Source organism: Mustelus asterias, chromosome 20 (genome assembly GCF_964213995.1).
Source record: "Mustelus asterias chromosome 20, sMusAst1.hap1.1, whole genome shotgun sequence".
In the NCBI taxonomy this organism is placed as follows: domain Eukaryota; kingdom Metazoa; phylum Chordata; class Chondrichthyes; order Carcharhiniformes; family Triakidae; genus Mustelus; species Mustelus asterias.
Genome location: NC_135820.1, coordinates 58513818 through 58535556, shown reverse-complemented (window position 1 = coordinate 58535556; position 21739 = coordinate 58513818). Strand labels below are relative to the sequence as shown.

The window sequence follows — 21739 nt, the reverse complement described above, 5'->3', positions numbered from 1 at the left end:
TTTTGGAAGAAACCCAACGGTATATATCAATTTCAAGGGCAATTGCAGGTGGGTGACACATTGAAAATAACATTTAGGCTGACAATCAACCATTTGAGTTCCAGAGAACAGTTAACTTAGTGTACTTGTTTTCGATCCAATTTCAGTATTTCTGCATGGTGACAGCTTTCTAAGAGGCATGTCCAAGATTAAGGATGCATCACGTGACAAAAAGTTATGTTTAAGTCAATTCTACTGGTACAATATTTTAGAATATATGATAGCAATTACATTTCTATCCACCCACATGAAGGGCTGCATGGGTAATTCCTAGCCAGAGCTCGGTCAATGGCAAAATGGATTGCACAAGATAACCATTCTTTGCTGATTGACACAACTTAAATACATATGCTCATCTGAGTTCTGAACCACAAACAAAATAATTAGAACCAAGCCAATTTGTCCTTCAAAGGATTAGCTTTTCACTGGCTCAATGATAAAGTGCGCCAGGGAGTTCCAGACCAGCTTTGTTTTGTGCTGTACTTCTTCCTTCAGTATGAGCATCAAGTATTATTCAGTGACAATATTGTTCAGCACCATGTAAATGCTGACCCAGAGTCATCTTTTGGAATAGGTGACTTTCAGGTAGCAACTGTGCAGCATTAATGTATTCCCATAATGATGACGTGCTCTTAACACAAACCAGTGTTACACATCTGACTTGCCACTAGGAAAATAGTGAAGTTCAATCCTAAAGTTAAGGGTAGTGATGTGACCTTTGCAGTTTCAAACATTGGTCTCCTTCTGTTTCCTGTATGGAAAAATAAGCAGTACGAACACCAGGCACCTTTCAACCTCAGAGAATCATTCAAGTATTTCTTGAATAAACAACGGTGGCTACAGGTTTTTGCAGCTGAGCTGTCAGATTTTGACTAAATTAATGTGAAATAACTTGAACTTTATAGCAAAGTTCAACTTGAGAAAATTGTGCGCAAACTTGGTTACAATTCAGCAGAAGAAAACTGCACTACTAATTGGGATTTGTGTAGTGAGAAATAAAATGCATAAAATTGAGTTTTGTGGGCGAAATCTGCGAATTTAACTTGCTACGGTTTCAGAATGATACAATTCCGAGTTGCTAAATAATCATGTTAGCATTCAGTGCTATAACAACACTTGCATATTGAATCATATTTAAATATTAGTGTTTTTGTAAACAATGGTCTCCAGGGTTGGAGGAAGGAGCAGGAATGCTGCTCCAAAGGCTTGTTTGTTACCCAATCATTGGGAGGTGCTTATATGCAACCAATTCAGTAAAGAGCATAGGATTATACACACACTTTACACTATAATCAATTGGATCAGTTGAGACTAAATAGAGCAAAGTTTCTAAGTATTTATTTTCTAAAACCATCATAACATCATTTGCAGAACGGTACCAAGAATGTTGTTTCACCTGTTAAGCTGCGTGCATTTTCTTTTACTGAGCTGGATGCGAAGGTTACCATTTGTGTCCCTGCACCTATCTCTTCAGCTTTCGCCTTCCCAATTTCCAGTTTGATGAAGACCTTGATAACCCTGCAGATTTGTGCGCGCGAGAGGAATAAATTAACTATAATCCAAAAAATGTAATTTGGTACAAGGATAGCAGAGTGGTTCTGTTACTGGACTAATCACCCAAAGGTCTGGAAACACAAGTTAAAATCCCACAAAAGCTGGGAGAATTTAAATTCAATTGATTAAAGAAATTCGGGAAAAAAAGCTGGTCGCAGTACTGCTGACCATCAAACCATTGGAATGTCGAGAACCCAACTTGGTTCGCGAGGCTGAAGGAAATCTGCTTTCCTTACTCGGTCTGGTCGATGGGAATCGAAACATGCATATGGAAAGTCAAAGTGCCACCACCTCAACAGGCCACCATTCATTTACCTAGGCTTCAAAGGTGAAAAGGTTGACACTCATTGACATCTGGCAACTTGTATCAAAATTTGGAGACTTGTCTCAGAAGTTAGTCAAGAACTGCCTGAGCCCACGCCAAATCTCCATCAGCATCACCAGAGTGGCAGCTCAGTGGAGCAACCAGGGATCAATGGCCCTGGGTGTCCTCAGCACTGACTCTGGAGCCTATTAAGTCTCCCGGCATCAGATCAAACATGGGCAAAAAAACATCCACCATCAACCACTCAGGGATTACCATTGGTAAGAACCTAGACTGGACCAACTATATAAGTACTGTGGCTTAACAGCAGGTCAGAGGCTGAGAATTCTGTGGTAAATAGCTTACCTCCTGATCCCCGCCACCATCTACAAGGCACAAACCAGGCACTTCCCTGGATGAATGCAGCTCCAACAACACTAAGGCAGCACAGTGGTTAGCACTGCTGCCTCAGCGCCAGGGACCCAGGTTCAATTCCCAGCCTCAGGTCAGTGTGTGTGTGTGGAGTTTGCACATTCTCCGTGTCTGCGTGGGTTTCCTCTGGATGCTCCAGTTTCCTCCCACAGTCCAAAGATGTTAGGTTAGGTTGATTGGCAATGTTAAATTAACCCTTAGTGTGAGGGAGATTAGCAGGGTAATTGTGTGGGGTTACGGGTGGGATTGTGGTCGGCAAAGACTAAATGGGCCAAATGCTCTCTTCTTCTGGACTGTAGGGATTCTATTCTATGAGAGAAGCTGTACACCATTCAGGACAGAACAGCCCACTTGATCAACACCCCATCCACCACCTTAAACATTCACTCCTTCCACCAACAATGCACAGTGGCAACTGTGTGCATCATCGACAAGATGCATTGCAGCAACTAGCCAAAGCTCCTTTGACAGGTCCCTCCAAATCTGTGACCTCTAACATCTAGAAAGACAAGAATAGCAGGTGCATGGAACATCACCACTTCTAAGCCTTTTTAAGTCACTCATTATCTAGACTTAGAAATCTAATTGCTTTTCCTGAACAATTGTTGGTTCAAAATCATGGAACTCCCTTCGGAACAGCACTGCTTCCTTCTGGGAATGGAGAGGAACCCTGAGGGCGAAAGCAGCTAAATCAGGAGTGGATAAATAGAAGGCAAGACTTGGGACCCTAATTTCCCTTGCCTTCAGGGAGTGGAGAGGAACACAGACTTCCTTGGGAGCAGCGAAAATTTGGAGCCTTCAGGAGTTGTTTCTGAAAAGATGTCATCACAGGAAAACCACAAGTTGATGGCTGAGTAACAGCAATATTAGAAAATCGTTTTTAAAAATTAGATAATCCTTATAGTTTGAGACACAAGCAGAAGGGGAGGTAGAACTGGAATTGAAAGCTGTTTGATCTACATCCCAAAGTGTTGAAAGAAATGGCTGCAGAGACAGTGGATGCATTGGTGGTTATCTTGCAAAATTTGAGACCCCCAGAACAATTCTGATATTCCAGCCGAGGCCTAATTAGTGTCAGGCCTAAATAGTGCAACATAATGTCCTTGCTTTGTACTCTATACCCCAGAACACTATATGCTTTAACTGCTCTCTCCACCTGCCCTATCACCTTCAATAATCTATGCACATATAAATATGATTATGATCAAGAAAGAGGTTAAGGGGTTGATAGACATTCAAGACATCAAAAGATAGAAGGATAGTGCAAGGAAAATGGTATTGAGGTAGATAATCAGCTATGATTCAGTTGAAGAGCACGCTCAATGGGCTGAATGGCCTACTCCTGCTGTGTTTTTAGAACATTTTAGATAGTGGTACAAGATATGTTAATGACTTGTGTGCATAGTTCTTTAAACATCTATTCATTATTCAAGTATTCATTATTCATAGGGGTCAGTTTAGCTCAATTGGTTGGACAGCTGGTTAGTGATGCCGAGCGATGCCAACAGCGTGGGTTCAATTCCTGTACTGGCTGAGGTTATTCATGAAGGCCCCGCCACCTCAACCTTGCCTGAGGTGTGGTGATCCTCAGGTTAAAACACCACCAGTCAGCTCTGATGCCTCAAAGGGGAGAGCATCTGGGACTATAGCAACTTTGTACATTTATTCATTATTCAATTAAAGTATTTAATCAAAATACCTTCTCACATTCTGCTTTGTCTTGCCATTTTACAAACACAATAAAATGGAAAAGCACAAACACATGGCGTGCCTATGAGTATTGAGATCACATGCCCAAGGGAATCTATATTAATTGTTTAATCAAATGGAAGGAATTAAAATTGTGGTCACTGACAAATATATTGGATAACACTGCTTGGGAGGAACCAGAGAAAAGGTCTCTTCTCTCAGAATATACAAAGTCTCAGGCTGTGAAAAGCTTACAGCTATGCTTTTTTTGAAAAGAAAAACACCCACACAAACAGCGGTAAAAGCGTCTCTGCAAGACTTTCACATGCCTTTCATTAGGAACACTTGTTCCAGATCTGACCGAATTAGAAAATCAGCCAGCATCTGTTTGCTAGTGATAATTAGGTATGACTGAAAAGACAGATCGTCAGATGTTAACCTAGCTCATTAGAGCTCCCTTAAATATGGCCAGGGTCCCCAAGTACTTTTACCTATATTTCCAGAACTGCCATTCAACACTAACTAATTAATATCCTCAGACCAATAATAGTAAAAGCAAATGTAATTTTAGCACTGGCTCAACAGATTCAATAGGTTTGTGGAATTAGCAGTTTTAAAATGTTTGCTCCAGTCATGTCTGTACTGAGCGGCCCAGAATTGAGCATAAGTTGCACATTGATCGGACTTCTTTTAACGAAGATTCCCGATGTCAAAGCAACTGCAGAAGCAGACCCAAGAGCTGGATTCCCCACCTTTCAGAATGATTAATGGGTATGGATTAAGATAAAAAGTGACAAATGTTATGAACAAATAAAAAACAGAAACATTTAAAATAAGCCTTTTAACCTTTAAGTAACCTTGTTTATATTCATTTGTGGGACATGGGTGTCGCTGGTTGGCTAGCATTTATTGCCCATCCCTAGTTGCCCTTGTTCAGAGGGCAGTTGAGAGTCAACCACATTGTTGTGGCTCTGGAGTCACATGTAGGCCAGACCGGGTAAGGACGGCAGATTTCCTTCCCTAAAGGACACTAATGAACCAGATGGGTTTTTTCGACAACCGACAATGGTTTCATGGTCATCAGTAGATTCTTAATTCCAGATATTTTTTTATTGAATTCAAATTCCACTATCTGCCGTGATGGGATTCGAACCCAGGTCCCCAGAACATTAGCTGAGTTTTCTGGATTAATAGTCGAATGATAATACCACTAGGCCACTGCCTCCCCATTTTCTAAATTACCTAAATTACGATCAAATACAAATTTGAGGAAACAATTTACATACACTATGGGCTATGCAAGTGCTTGTTTTTCCACTTCACATAGGAAAAACAGATGGTCAGCAACAGCAAGTGTGGAGGATTTAACCAATGACAAATAGATAAGTTTTAAGGCACCTTTTAAAGTTGGAAGGAGGATAGTCATGTAGAAAGCAGGCATTCGATAGGAATAGGAAGCTCACAAGTATGAATGGTGGAAATAAATGCATAGAATGAAGTACTTTACAGAAGTAGGGGAGGAGATCACAGATCAGGTAAGTCAAAATCATGGTGATATTTACATCAAGACTTGGATTTACACTGTGCAATTATTTAAAATTAGAGACATTATAAAATTAACAATTTATAAAATTATAAATTGCTCCTCAGTGGCAGAAAAGGCACAGCGTATACACAGGATAATAAGAAAATGCAGAGATTTTAGTTATTGAAAATAAAATCAAAATCATTTTCATTGCTTTGAGAACATATTAATATTGTTGTCACCCAGAATCTATTGGTCACAAAAAATATGAAGTTAAATCAAGAAAGAAAGATGAATAAGCGTCACTCCACAACCTTGTAACCTTCCGGGTAAGATCCGATGGAAATGGGAAATCCAAACATTTCAAATGGTTCATGCCCTGTACTTTAGGCTTACACAAAAAAATGCAATTAACACCGACATCTCACAATGTATGTGAAGCCAGTGAGGCCAAGGAACTTTTATGATAAAAGATAGAGCAACAAAGTTTTACTTTTTGAAGCAAATATACAACAGATAATGATTTATTCTAAAAGACAGTAATCTAAGTAATCACCCATTATGAAAATCAACTGGAGTCCAAAATTACATTGATTCTAAACTAATTTCCTTACAATTAATTTATACATTTTCAATTCTAAATTGAAGTTTTTTTTGGGCAGAGTACTTTTCCCAGTAACAGCTGTCTTTAACTCCACATCCTTGACAAATGATGGTATTCACACAAAGGGATTAGATGATTGTCAATGCTATTTTAGAGATCAGGCAATAACTTAGCACAATTTTTCCTTCTTTTTTTTTTAAATGCTTGATTTCCATTCTCCTAAATTTTACACAATATACAAAGTTACCTGTCTCCTTACTGTCTTTTCATTACTTAAGCAGAGTGACAATGCTCTGCAGTGCATCAGTTCTGCTTTAGTGCGAGTGGTATCATCATTCTGCTAGCAGTGCAATTCAACTAACAGATGTGCCAATTAGGGGGGAAAAAAGCTGTTCTTCAGAGACTAACTAAAGGTGGCACGATTTAAATCAAAGCAAGTTCACCTTTTTAAACATTCCAATATTTAACCAAATGAAAATGCAGTCCAGCAGTGAAATACAACAGTGCTCTTAATCACATTTTAGCAGAGATGAGAAGCCATGACCCATCATTAACGTAAAAATAAAATGTTTTAATATTTCAAAATGGATAAAATTTGCAGATTGAAAGAATCAAAGAGATTAGCAAATTTATATGAACAAAGTACTGCATCACATATAATTAATGTATTTTATTCAATTTACTACACAACTTCTCAATACTGTGTAAAGGTGTAAATAAAAATACAGCATAATACAGACAGAAGTCACCCACGCATCAAAGACCAATAAAATCCCAAGCATATACTCAGTCAACACAACTGCATTAAAATAGACAAATAGAAAGGAGAAAGACTTGATGGCTGGAGATTAAATGTACCCTGAGAATGAGTTTGTAAAGCCACTTCTAAATAAATTTATATTTGCAGAATGTCTTTGGTAAACAGGGAATGAGACTCGGGTCAAACAATGAAGTAAAAGACTTTCTGCCCCATTGCTCTTCACAATTATAGATGGAACAAAAACAAACCATTTCTTTTAAGGCCACCTAATAAGCTTGCATCATTGCTAACACTGTTCATAGGTTGTATTCTATAACTTTCAAATACTGGGGAAGCAAGCAAAACAAAATGTAAAGATACTGTGTCAGTAATGCATTGGAAGCACCAAATACTGTACTCTCCATTTCAATCTTTCGAAGAGCCACATCGCTAACATGCAAAGCAGACTAAGGTAGGAGACTATAAGCATTTTAACATTGCAAAAAAAAATGAACACTGCTTAATATGAACAGAGCAAAAACTCAACATGCTTAATCATGTGGTCAGTTTTACAGTATTAACATGTTGCTTTAGGTTTTACAAACTAAATCAGTGCATAGAGCATTATTGTGGAGTCAACAACTTCATCTTTACACATTTCTGGTAAGAAAAGACATTAACATCAACAAAAAATGAAATAGCATTTTCAACAGATAGATAGGTCCCTCATGATTTGCAGTCCTATAATGGTTCATTATGAACTGCGAACATACACTTCTTAATGGTTTTGCATGCAGTTTATCTGCCCTTCCATTTATGTACAGTGGCCAGACTGGACTAAAAAAGGCAAAATTATACACAATGATACACATTTTTGATACATATATGTTGCACTTTCACCATGCTTATAATAATCCACATAATAGTGGTCCAGATTAGTCATTTCTTCACAACAGTTCTTCACTATCTCACCACAAGACATGATACACAAAGTTTAGATGGGCCTATACAATCATCATGGCAAAATGCTCCACATCCTTTGCACATGATCATGGCCTTTAGTCTGCAAGAACATTTAAAAGTCATTTCATTGACACCACTGCTTTCAGCAAATGTCTGAGCAGGAACTGCAGAATTATGATTCCCAAAGTTTGCCTTCTGACTCAGAGACATCACACTTCCAGCAAGAGATGCTGGAAAGCTACCCATAGAGAGTTCGGAAACTGACGTGTTAGTGATATGACTGAATCCTGTAGTACTGAAGGAAAGTTTAGGAAGTTTGCCATATAACTGCTGCTGTATACTGAGCTGGGAATTGATGAGAGAATGTTCCGAAGAATGCTGAAATTGTAGACCAGTCTCTTTCATAACTTTTCCAATATTGCAGTCCATCTTAATTGGTCCAACATATAATTTGTCTTTGGAATCAAATGGAATGTATGCACCATCATTTATACCAATGATGTCTTGATTTTGGTTATTTCCCCGGCATGCAGGGATATTTTCAGTTTTGATTACTTTAAAGCTTTCATGCAGTTTAGGAAGCCAATCCCTTCTTACATTCGGCATACCCTCCATTCCAATTAAATTCCTCTCTGGTGAAGTCTGAGAAATGGCTGGCACGTGCTCAATAACAGAACCCTTGGACTGAATCTTAATTACTTCTGTTGCTCTGCAACTTCCATCATTTTGCACAACTACAGTGTTATGCAAATAACCATGGCTAACCTTTTGCCTCCCTGGCATCCCACTGCAAGCCTTCGCTATTACTGAACCAAATATAGTGTTCTGAGTTTCCAGACTTTTACAAAAGGTTGGTGTGTTCGGAATGTAATAGCCAGACACAGTAGAGCTACTAATTTGCTTTAACGTTTCAGGCATGCTTCTCATTACAGGATTTTTCAAATTGGGATTCTGTGCGTTTCCAGAGGAAACATTCATTAGTTCTTTGCTACCATCTTCAAAACTGCAAGCAGCCGGTGTTATTTTGTGTGTTGCTGTCCCAGACTCTTCAACAGGCCTAGAAAGAATTGGCATTCTATTTAGCTGCTCTTGTAATACTGAATCTTCTAGACTTTTACAATCTCTGTCCAAGAGCATCTGCGATTGCACATAATGTTTACTGGATTGCAATACAGTTGATTTCATCTGCTCCAGACGTTTTTGAGACAGATCTCTGAAATCTCCCGACAATATTTTATGCAAATGATAATCGGCTAACTTGATTCCACTGTGTACACCACTGATTATGCTTTTGAGATCCGTTGTTTGTGCAACATGATCAATAGTCGACTGACTGAAATTTCTTTCCTGCTTAGTTTGCGGGCTCTCGGAGGGAATTGGAGGTGGAACAAGCAACTTGGTTATTTCCAATTTTGTACCAGAATGAGATTGTGGCAAAACCTTCTCTAAAGGAAGGCTGCCCTGTAGTAACTGTGAGACCAAGGGGTTGTTGACTTCAACCGATGACAGTGGTCTATTAAAATTACCAACCCTTTTCGGCTCCTCAACACTTGGGCGTAGTGAAGAGTCAGTCTGATTTAAATTATACAAAGTTTCAGGCTTGTGGTTCTGACACTCATTTGGTCTTTCATCCTTTTGCAGCTGATTCTCCTCCGGCAACTGTAACTGTTTGTGTGGATCACCATTATCAGTCCCTTTGCAGGCATCAGGACTTTCGACAATTACACCACTTTTACAACAAACAGGGGCTCTGTCATCTTTAAATATTCTTTCATTTGTGGGTCGTATACAACTTTCATCGGACAGCTGGCTACTTATTTCAATGTTACAATACAATCCATTCTTGTTCATGTCACTTCCACAGTTTTGTTGCCCTTTGCTGGTTAGCTGGTCAAAGGCATCCTCTAATACTGCAACATCAGATTCTGTCGACTGGCGCCCACCATCTGCCGCTGCCTGCTCTGGTTTCTTATGATGTTCTTTCGCACATTCTTCTGCGTCAACAGAAGCAGAACAGTCATGCTCCTTTTCAAGTCTCCCAGACTCCAGAGAAACTTTTTGTGCTAATGATGAATAGTTGGGATCTTTATTGGAACATGTTGATACTATTACAGATGTCACTTGTTTCTCTACAACATGTGGTTCATGTGACATCTCCAGCAACATGCTAGTGTCTAGCTTATTATTTACTTTTACTTCAACACAATCACTCTCCTTTTCTTCATGTGACGGCAAAGTTGGAGAGCAAGTGACTTTATGGATAAATGGAGATCCAATTTCCTTTATGGTGCATCGATTTACCTCTTGCTCACATGGGTCAATTTCTGGAAATTCAACTGATAGTTGGGTTGACAAAACATCTGTAGTGCTTGCTTTAGTTTCAATGTCATTACTTGGTAATGAATCAGATGCTGCAGTTTTCACCCCCACAACATGGACGTCCGTAGTGTTGAAAACTACAGTATTCTTCGTTTCTGCAATGACGGTTCCAGCAAAACAATAGTTTTGAAGAGGTTCTTCATTGCAAGCTGTTTTATCCTGTGGACTAGGCGTCCGGGTTTGGTCACAGGGTGGATTCACAGGATTATCAGTCTGAGAAAGTGAAAGGATCACAGTTTCACATTTAAGATTTTTGCTAGATTCTGTACAGATATCGTCATTGTCTGCTGGCAATTCCAGTGTTTCAGGGACTGCATCATCCTGAAAAATAGTTTCATCACTGTCAGTCTGCCCATCAGAAACCACGATGTCACTGAGTTGGGAAACAGTAACTTGGTTGGATTCTTGCACATCCAGCACCAACTCTGGTGATTTACTGCTAATTACAGTATAACTGGCATCACTGCCCAATTCAGTTTGCTGGATGTCATCTGCTGTCATCAATTTATTTTGTGTTGTGTCAATTAGATTGCTTTCCACACATTCTTCGATTATAACACCTTGCTTAACACTAATCTCTCCATCGCTGGGTTTTTCTGGTTCATCTGTTGCGCAGGTTTGGAATAGCTGTGCTCTATACTGATGTTTTGCTGTAGTTTGTTCAAGAGCTTTTGTTTTTCCGTCGGCTGGTCCGGGGGAATCAGTGCCCCGTGGTCCATTACCACTACTACCCCTTCCCCCTCCTTCCACTGTAACATTGGCAGCTGCAGCTGCTGCAGCCTCCCTTTGTGCCCTGGCTTGCTGAGCACGGGCTTTGATATCTGCAAGTGTTCTGGCACCTGTCCTTTCTCGACTGACTGTCCCAACTGTAGTGACGATCCTGGGGCATATCTGGTAGGTTGGCTGCCCTTTGACAGCCCAAGGAGGTTTGATTCTTGAGAGTTGAATCTGGAAGCAAAATAATGCATATTTATTTAGAATGCTTTTGCAAAATTGGTTCCACACAAAAAAAGCAACTAGTTATACCCTGTGCAACGTTTTAGGGTGCACATCATATGGTAGAGACATAGATCCTTCTGCAATTGCTAATAATTTCAAAACACTAATCTGGTAAAAGAAATGGAAAATTACACATTTAAATCTGAAACAAAAACAGAAAGGACTAAGACTACATAACACGTTGCTCAATCTGCAAAGAGAAAAGGCAGGTTTATCAGTGTCTGACTTTCAAAACAGGAAGTCATTAACATGCAAACAAAACATATTTTATCACCAAACCTGCAATATTCCATAGTTTTCCCTCATCTATTTGCACCATGCTGTTACGGTTTACCAATTGAATGTACATTCACAGAAAATCAGGAATAAAAAGGAAAGCTTCTTGTTCTAAATAAATAAATCAACAGTACATTCTGGTTCCTGCAAAAAAGAGCTAAGGAGGGCTGGTGTGCTTATGCAGTATCTCATCACATCCTTCGGATTTCCAAAGCACATCATTAAACTCCAAATAAATCATGTTGGAAAACAAGAATTTCAATCCAAAGTCCCATGTGTTTTTTTTAAAGATACCGTACAATGAGGAAGAAATGTTGGTCAGGACACCATGAGAAAACTTTCTGCAACATCATGGAATCTTTTAGGTCTACTTGAAAGTCAAAAATAACTGTTCAAAATTGCTTGAAAAGAAAGCACTACACTATATGGTGTACTGAAGTCCACAGTGGGACTTGAACCCATAACACCTGATTCAGACACAGGCATGCATCAATTGAGCAAAGCTGCTGTAATAGTCTCAGAGAAAACACCTAAATTGTAAGATCTTCGATTTACGAAGCACAATATATTCCTCATAAAACCCTGTGTAACTATTAAAACCTATTATCAAAATATCTTTCCTTGCAAAAATGATGGGTTTTCAACCTGGAATCAGCAATTTGCCTGGGACCAAGCGCTTTCAGCACAAGATCTCAAGAGTTCAATAATGTTTAATGTGAGCAGACTTACCAATATGTTAGTTCTATTGTAGAAAACATTTTCATTGGTATCCAGCAATGACAGTAATGTTTTCCATTGGATTGCTGACAGGGTTTGGGATAAGACCCCAGGAGGGCATTAATAATTTTGGGGAACCCCCCACACAAAGGGCTGAATTTGACCAACCCCCAGCTAGCATGCTTCCCGCAATGGGGAAATAGGCGAGTGCCATTCCCACCACTTTGCTGCACACCCCCAATCTCAACCTTACAATTCAGAGGGCCGGCGGATGCTGAAATTGGCAGCCCACTATCATATTATTAACAATTATGGGTCAATTAGGCTTGTTATCAAACTAAATGACCCTGATAATTCAGTGCCCACACCATATATCTGTGGACAGAAGGGTGGGTGCTAGAAGCCTGTTTTTTTAAACTGAAACAGTCAATGGAAAATGTTTGCTCTTCATTAATCATAGAATCATAGAAGCCCTACAGTACAGAAAGAGGCCATTCGGCCCATCGAGTCTGCACCGACCACAATCCCACCCAAGCCCTACCCCCATATCCCTACATATTTTACCCACTAATCCCTCCAACCCACGCATCTCAGGACACCAAGGGGCAATTTAAGCATGGCCAATCAACCTAACCCGCACATCTTTGGACTGTGGGAGGAAACCGGAGCACCCGGAGGAAACCCACGCAGACACGAGGAGAATGTGCAAACTCCACACAGACAGTGACCCAAGCCGGGAATCGAACCCAGGACCCTGGAGCTGTGAAGCAGCAGTGCTAACCACTGTGCTACCGTGCCGCCCATTATAGGGCGACCCCCCCGCACCCCCAAACTCCCACAAGACTGAATACCTACCTTACTATCCGCTCCCTTGCTTAACCTCCTCCCCCTCCTTCATTGACTCAGTCTACACTTCCCACTGCCTCGCAAAAGCAGCCAGCATAATCAAGGACCCCACACACCTCAGACATACCTCTCCTTTCCCTCTCCCCTATGTACTCTATGAACGTTATGTTTTATCTTTATACCGCCCAAGAAACAATACTTTTCACTGTACATGTGACAACAATAAATAAAAATCAAACTACCCTCCCACCCAAATTCCTGTAGCTCTCTGGGCCAAGACCTTGCTTGTTACAGGGATCCTAGGTCTTGGGCTCCACTCCTAACCTACAATCCCAGCAGCCGTCTTCCTGGTGCTGCCAGCTAATTGGATAGGCTAACAGCTCTAGGGAGAAAGATATTAAGTCCCACTCGGCCCTCATTAACGAACCCCACAGCACTTTTATTACTCCAGGGTGACGTGGAGCCGGTTGGTTCATGCTGCCCTGGCTTCTTGGTAGCTGGGGGTCGGTGGAGGGAGGGGCATTGGATTACTTCCGTCCAAAAAAAAAAAATCAGAAAACTGTTCCATGAGATTTACTCATGTACACTGTGGCATGTACATGATCAACTACATACCTTATAAGTGTACATTTGTCAACATGCAGAGCCAATGACTGCCAAAATCCAATCAATGGGCACAAATCCACCAATAATTCAAGACAAAAATTGACTTCATTTTAGACAACAGAACCAGAATTTTTTTTTGTAGTGCATCTTTTCCATTTACAGTTCCTGCGTGGTCTGGATCATGATGTGGAGATGCCGGCGTTGGACTGGGGTAAGCACAGTAAGAAGTCTCACAACACCAGGTTAAAGTCCAACAGGTTTATTTGGTAGCAAATACCATAAGCTTTCGGAGCAATGCTCCTTCGTCAGATGGAGTGGTCTCTGTTCTCAAACAGGGCACAGACACAGAAATCAAATTACAGAATACTGATTAGAATGCAAATCTCTACAGCCAGCCAGGTCTTAAATGTACAGACAATGTGGGTGGAGGGAGCATTCAACACAGGTTAAAGAGATGTGTATTGTCTCCAGACAGTACAGCTTGTGAGATTGTGCAAGTCCAGGAGGCAAGCTGTGGGGGTTACCATTGACTGTTTCAGTTTAAAAAAACAGGCTTCCAGCACCCACCCTTCTGTCCACAGATTTATGGTGAGGGCACTGAATTATCAGGGTCATTTAGTTTGATAACAAGCCTAATTGACCCATAATTGTTAATAATATGATAGTGGGCTGCCAATTTCAGCATCCGCCGGCCCTCTGAATTGTAAGGTTGAGATTGGGGACGGTCTAAACCGGGATGTTGGATTTATGTCACATTATCAGTAACCCCCACAGCTTGCCTCCTGGACTTGCACAATCTCACAAGCTGTACTGTCTGGAGACAATACACATCTCTTTAACCTGTGTTGAATGCTCCCTCCACCCACATTGTCTGTACATTTAAGACCTGGCTGGCCGTAGAGATTTGCATTCTAATCAGTATTCTGTAATTTGATTTCTGTGTCTGTGCCCTGTTTGAGAACAGAGACCACTCCATCTGACGAAGGAGCATTGCTCCGAAAGCTTATGGTATTTGCTACCAAATAAACCTGTTGGACTTTAACCTGGTGTTGTGAGACTTCTTACTGGTCTGGATCAACCAGTATTGCAAAGAAGAAACATTTCAGCTTAAAAAAAAGAGAATTGTCTGTTTTAAAATGAAAGAAGCCATGGGAATTTTTTGGCACAGAAAGAGACTACCTGACTCATCGTGCTTGTGCCAACCAGCCTAATCCCACTTTCCAGCATTTGATCTGCAATCCTACAGGTTATGGCCCTTCAGGTGCAAACCCAGACACCTTTTAAATGCAAAGTGGTTTTCTGTCTCGACCACCCTTTCAGGCACTGAGTTCCAGAAACTTACTACCTTCTGGCTACAAAAGAAAGCCATGATGTGGAGATGCCGACGTTGGACTGGGGTGAACACACTAAGAGTTTTAACAACACCAGGTTAAAGTCCAACAGGTTTATTTGGTAGCAAACACCATTAGCTTTCGGAGCGCTGCTCCTTCGTCAGATGGAGTGGAAATGTGCTCTCAAACAGGGCACAGAGACATGTGCCCTGTTTGAGAGCACATTTCCACTCCATCTGACGAAGGAGCAGCGCTCCGAAAGCTAATGGTCCAAATAAACCTGTTGGACTTTAACCTGGTGTTGTTAAAACTCTTACTGTGTACAAAAGAAAGCCTCATGGCCACTTTAATCCATGTACCAATCACTTCAAATATATGCCCCCTAGTCTGATGGAGTGGAGACCCATTCACAGTATCTTAAGTTCCTCACAGTCTTGTACATCTCAATTAAATCTCCCCTCAGCCTTTTCCGTTCTAAGGAGAACAGTCCAGCCTGTACAATCTTTCCTTAAAAGCCGCAATTTTCCAGTTCTGGCAACGTCCTCATAAATCCTCTCTAGTGCAATTATATTGTTTCTGCAATGAACTGCACATGAGTACTCATGTTATGCCCCGACTAATCTTTTATATAGCTCCAGCATAACCTCCCTGCTCCTATAATCTATTCATTCGGCTAATAAATTGAAGGATTTCATATGTTTTAACCACCTATTTGACCTGTCCTGCTATTTAATACCCACATCTTCTGCCTCCACACATGGGTTACCTTTTTGGTCTTTTATGGGCTGTAATCTTTCCTTAGCTTCTTACTCAGAGTATTGAGGAAACATTTCTGAGTTCACCTTGATTTTGCTTGCCAATATTCTTTTCATGCCCTTTCTTTGCTTTCTCGATTTCCTTTTTGATTTCACCTCATACTCCTCTCGGCTTTCTCTAGCAAGGAGGAATTGAGCTTTCATTTGGCATGAAGTAGAAAGTGGGGAAAATATTTTTCTCAAGCCAGGTTTGGCTTGAATGGACCATCACATTTCCTTGACTAAACTTCAACTCCAGAAATACAAAGCAACGCTGCAACTATCCCAAATTACTTTGCATCTTCATCTAAGAAAAGTAAAATTGAAACTAAAACGATCTTCCCAAGTAATGATTCAACATTTTAAAAAACACACATACCCTAATAGGTGGCACCTTTGGCTCTTCTTTTGTAGGATGTTCTTTTTCTGTCCGAAAGCTATCAATTGCGGTCCGAAAGGACTGATGATCATCAAGACGTGGCTTCTTCTCAGGGCCAGAGGTGGAGGCGGTGTGCTCAGAGGACTTTCTCTTTTGGTCTTTGGACTCCCCAGAATTGTGCTCCAACTCACTTTTCAAAGCAGCGCTCCTTAGAGTTAGACAGGTGATCTGATCCTTAGAAATTCCAGCAGGTTGCACATCAGTCAATTCTAAACGTCCATCAGATGTGATATGTTCTTGAGATTGTATACCAACAGGTCTTTCTGCAAGCAGTATAGATTTGGAGTTTAAGGCAGATTTATTTGGAAGAATTTCTTCTAGCTTTCCAGGTCTAGCTTCGTTATTAATTAAACTCAGCTGATCTTCATCTGCACAGCTAACAGCATGAAACGCCTTGGCCTCATGATTTTGCTGTTTCTGGCTCCTGGTATCTTGAGAAGACACTGTACATGAAACTGTTTTTTCACTTGGTTCAGGAAGTTCAATCTGTGTTTCTTTAATAAGACTCCGCTTCACTCTGCATTTGAGGTCCACCTTTGAACTTCTAGTACATTTCCTTAGTCTCTCATCCTGCTTTTTAACCGGACTTTGCTGTTTGGATGGCCCTGCTAATACAGGTGAACTGGCTTCATTTTCTATTTCCACTTGTACAGATGTCTGTTGTTCTGATTCTTCTTTAGACAAGCCCAGTCTGTCAACATAACCAAAACAAATGTACTCAGATATATTGGATTGCATTGGAAAGCAATACCTTACAATGCTAAAAGTTCAGTTTTCCTTATTTAAATTTCATGTTGAGGTTGGATTCTATTAATCTGATTGAATTCCATCTGCAATCACTATCCTGAAAAGAGATAATTTCTGCAGTTTAAGCCAATGTGTTAGCAAATATCGAGAGACATGTGGCAAAGATCCAATAGAAAGAGACATTTTAACAAGAACCATTTTAATCCATATTTGAAAGGCATGACTGCACTGAAAATTAGAAGGAAACAAATTTCAATCAATAGACTTTCGTAGAAGAATGCAGTTCACCATTGAGCAAAATGGGTAGACAATGCACTTTTAATGCACAAATTGTCTTTGCAGAAATACTTATATCATTGGCAGAAAATTATACCATGGGTTTAGTACTAAATTTACTTTAAGTAATGTGAGGCTGCATTAAAATAGGTTTAATTCATAATTGGGATGACTAGTAGCTGTTCTGACTCTGGATTGTGTAGGACAAACATAACAAAAGCCAGAGCCACCCACAGATACTACGCACCATGCTGAATGTGGAGTGAAATGGTCTTATGTACTCACATCCCTGGCATCCTTTCCTAGGTGAGTGAACTTGTTTTGGTAGGTAGGTTTGTGTGAAATAAGACACACATTAGGGGCAAGAAACAAATGTCAGTTTGGAACAAGTTATAAATTTCGCAAAGCTACCGTCACAATATAAAGGGAATTTGAATCAGGGGTTAGGACATCACAACTTATAAATTGAAGGGAGCTGAAATACTTTGTGCTGAAAAAGCATCAAGGTTGAAAGTGAGATAAAATTCATTCATAACTGATGTTTACAGAACAATGAAGAATGGTTCACAGGAAGCCTTGCTTGACAAGATGGAAGATTGTGTGTAGAAATTGGCAAATTTGCTGTGTGAAATTGACACATGAAATACCTAAAACACAAGTAATTTTTCACAATTTAGCCAAATAATACACATTGATCCTTAACGTGTATCAATTTCGCACAGCAAACCATAGCAAAATTGGACACACTAAACTTCACAAAGTGAGGTTCCATTCTGGGAGTGCAGCTAATGCAACAGCGCCCAATTAAGTGGTTAGTCAGAGCCTTAGAAATCCTCATCACATGAAAGATAATATTACAGAAATATCTATGAAGGTACTGAAGAAAACATCACAAATCAGTATGTGACACTAGAATTATGCCACTTGGAAGATCATTTTTTTTTCAAGTAAATGGCTAGTCACTTCTAGGAGGGATAATCTACCTTTCTTCTTGGGTTGTCACTCTACATACCATCTATAATTCAGCCGCAACATTAATTCACAGAGAGGTGGGATGACTGGCATACCTGAAATCAAGGGAAGGTCAAGTTGTGTTCATCGTTCTTAATAGATAGATAGATCTAAGCAATAATGTCTCAATAATGGACTATAGATTGTTCTATGGCAGCTGCTCTGTTAAGTCCTGTTAAGCAGTTGTCATCTTACAATTTATGTAGCTGATCAAAAAATAATAGTGTTTTGGATAATTTGTGGGAATACTATCTGATTAAATGCTGCAAGTACCCACAAGTAATAAAATACTTTTGTTAGCATTTTCAGACCCAAGAGAACATTGGAGCTTTAAAATGTCAACAAATCGCAGGTTGCATTCTCAGGAGCTGATATTGCAAAAAAATCTTGCATTTATACAGTATCTTCAAGAGCTTGTAAAATATTCCAAGGCACCTAACAAGAGTGATACAAAAAAGTTAAAGGAAATATGCAAACAAGTTTGTCATACAAGCAAATAAACTTCAGGAGGCTTAGAAGAACTTCATCGGAAAATGCTCCCCATCATCTTTAAAATTGGCTCCTCGATAATCTCAAGAAGGTGTGGCCAACATTAAGTGGTGGCTATAAGTCTACAGCCATCAGGATCAGGCATCCAGAAAGTTACGGTACAAGGTTCGTACTTTATAAGGACAATCCTTGCCTATCATTTCATGCTTAAAATCACAAACTTCCAGTATAGACATTATATAGATACAAAAATATTTATCTTGAATATCAATAGATACTTAGATGATCACGTATTTTGAAGAGCGTTCTAAACTTCACCCTCATTTTAGGGAATTCATGAGTAATGTACTCTTAGGCAACCAGGAACAAAATCTACTAGTTGGTTGAGGGCTAAACGTAACAATACTAAAACATGCTCAATTTACAATGAAACAAAGAATAGTTTTCAATATAGTTGCAAGTTTATTTTATTCTTTGATGGAATTTAGGTGCCTCTGGCAAGACCTGCAGTTGTTGGCCATCCAAATTGTCCTTGAACTGAGTGGCCTGCTAAGCCATTTTGGAAGGCAGTTGAGAGTCAACCACATTGCTGTGGATCTGGAGTCACATGTAGTTCAAACCAGGTTAGGATAGCAGATTTTCTTCCCTCAAGGGCCTTAATGAATCAGATAGGTCATTTTTAAGACAACTGATGATAGTTTCATTCCTGAGACAAGTTTTCAATTCCAGGTTTTGTTAATTGACAGCTGCCATGATGGAATTTGAGCCTACGTCCCCCGAGCATTAATCTGGGTTTCTGGATTACTAGTCCAATGACATTACCACTACGGCACCATCTCACTGCAAAGTATCTTAATGTTTATTGGGTGAAAAGATGGCACCAGAGAATCACTAGGCACGGAACTTAATTCTAGTTTTCTCCAACTGTAACCAGAATTGTGAAGATTTGCTAATGCTCTGTAGTTATACTCCTTTTTGATTACAACTTAATTAATTTTCCTCTGTGGAGGATGTTTGATGTGAACTCAACCAAAATACAAAGCCTAGCAGAAGAACAACCATATGAGCTTTAAGAGGAGCTTGCATTGATATAAAGCCTTTCACAATCTCAGGATGCCAAGCATTTTACAGCAAATGAAAGACTTTTGAAGCGCAGTCACAACCCAGCAATCAATGCACAGAAAGGCAGCGCAAAGTTCAATGAGATACTGACCTAGTCATCAGTAGTGATACTGCCTGAGGGATACATTTTGGCCAGGATATCGCGAGAACTCACCTGCCCATTGCTACAGAGTGTCACGGGATCTTTTATGTTCACCTGAGGGGAAAATGTAGCCTCATTTTAAGGTCACAATTTGGCACTTTAGACACTGCAGGGGTCCTTTCTTTTTGCTGTGCATGGGACAGAACCATCAATTTCTAAAATTGATAGTTAGTAAATGGATTTCAGAAACTTAATTTTTCTTCTTCACATACTCCAGCAAACTAACTAGATATGTTTATTCAGAAAGTTGCTTACTTCTGCCCATAATAATCTTCAAAAAAATTCTCTTTCCACAGCTCCACTTTCTTTTCTTTCTCCATTTCTTGACGTAGACGAAGTTGCATTTCAGGTGTGAATTCACCTACACAAGGTTAAAGGCACACAGACATTAAATAAATCAAATGCAAGACATTTCACATCTAAGACAGAAGTTGTAGCTGGGCAAAAAGGCTATCGATGGACGCTTATAGAAAACCTAACCGTAAGCCATATATTTGCATCTATTATTGTTAGATAGTGGTTTGGGCGGGGGTGGGAAAGACAGACAGAGAAAGAGAAGAGAGAGAGGGAGGAATTATACAGTGTCACTGTGGTGATCTGGATTTGCTCTCCAGCTACCCCATCAGCCAGAGATAGCATAGAGCAAGATAAGTACAACTCTTAAAGCAGCACATCCCTGCACAGTGCCTCTGAATGAATGCTGGCCTATATTTAGACAGGAGTCATGCGTGAGATTTGAATTGAAATTATCTGTGCATTCCACTTGGAAACTTTAGTGAGCAAAAATGTAAAAGTTCCATCCTGTACATAGTCTGAAGTTCAGTTCTGGACTTATTAAAAATGACCATGTTGTAAACAGTTGCTTCAGAAAATAACTTGCAAAAATAAAAAACAAAAACAGAAAATGCTGGAAAATCTCAGCAGGTCTGACAGCATCTGTGGAGAGAGAATAGAACTAACGTTTCGAGTCTGAATAATCCTTCAACAGGTCTAATAAAATATTAATATACATCAGGTTTTGCCAGATGCAGTCAACAATTCTTATCAACAATAATGAGATTATAAAATTAAACATATTTAGATAATTTATTCAGTCACACATCTCAAATCTCAATTTGGGTGCACATCTTGTAAATAAGATAGCACAGTATTTCCTGGTCTCTTACATTACCTCCTCCGCCTGCCAATTTCAAATGTGTTCAACATTTGTGACATGAACAGCTATGAAAGACAACATAATTGAAGGCCAAGAACATGAGCAATACAATCACAGATGCTTACATGACAGCAAAAGATTTAAGGAATGTGATCTGGCATGCACATGGAAGTAACAAAGTGAATGAATCTGTGCTGCAACTGACAGGAATATATGGTTCACATTTTGAAAAGGAAAATACTGTTATCATGTGGAATTGAGGGGCAGAACACTTTTCTTATTATTTCAGAGAGTATTCTTCCACTCTGTTGGACAGAGATTTTGAGAAACTGAATTAATTCAATGTTGCTAAAAGGAAGGAAGGAAATTAGGATAAAACAGGCAAAAATGAAAAACAAGAGCCATTTTGTTGTCTTCAAAGATTTATCGAACTTACAGCACATATATGTAGGGCATTCAGCACATCATACCGCCAGTGTCAACTCGACAACTTGATCTTCTGGAGGGGCAGCTAAAACAAAGTTCCACTTTTGACAAAATTTGCCCGGAATCCTGTAGTT

At 39.8% G+C, this 21739-nt stretch overlaps 1 protein-coding gene across 3 annotated transcripts in view; it reads right to left on the bottom strand.

Moving 5' to 3' along the window:
• Positions 1–6697: 6697 nt before the first annotated feature.
• The window catches only part of asxl1 (ASXL transcriptional regulator 1), a 101510-nt gene continuing 86468 nt past the window's right edge, over positions 6698–21739 (bottom strand). For all 3 annotated transcript variants that reach the window (XM_078236631.1, XM_078236633.1, XM_078236634.1), the window contains 3 exons: positions 20279–20384; positions 16177–16927; positions 6698–11176 (listed from right to left, as the gene is read on the bottom strand). In XM_078236631.1, coding sequence (XP_078092757.1) covers positions 7850–11176; positions 16177–16927; positions 20279–20384 — 4184 coding nt within the window. In that variant the 3' untranslated portion in view covers positions 6698–7849. The remainder of the gene's footprint in view (positions 11177–16176; positions 16928–20278; positions 20385–21739) is intronic.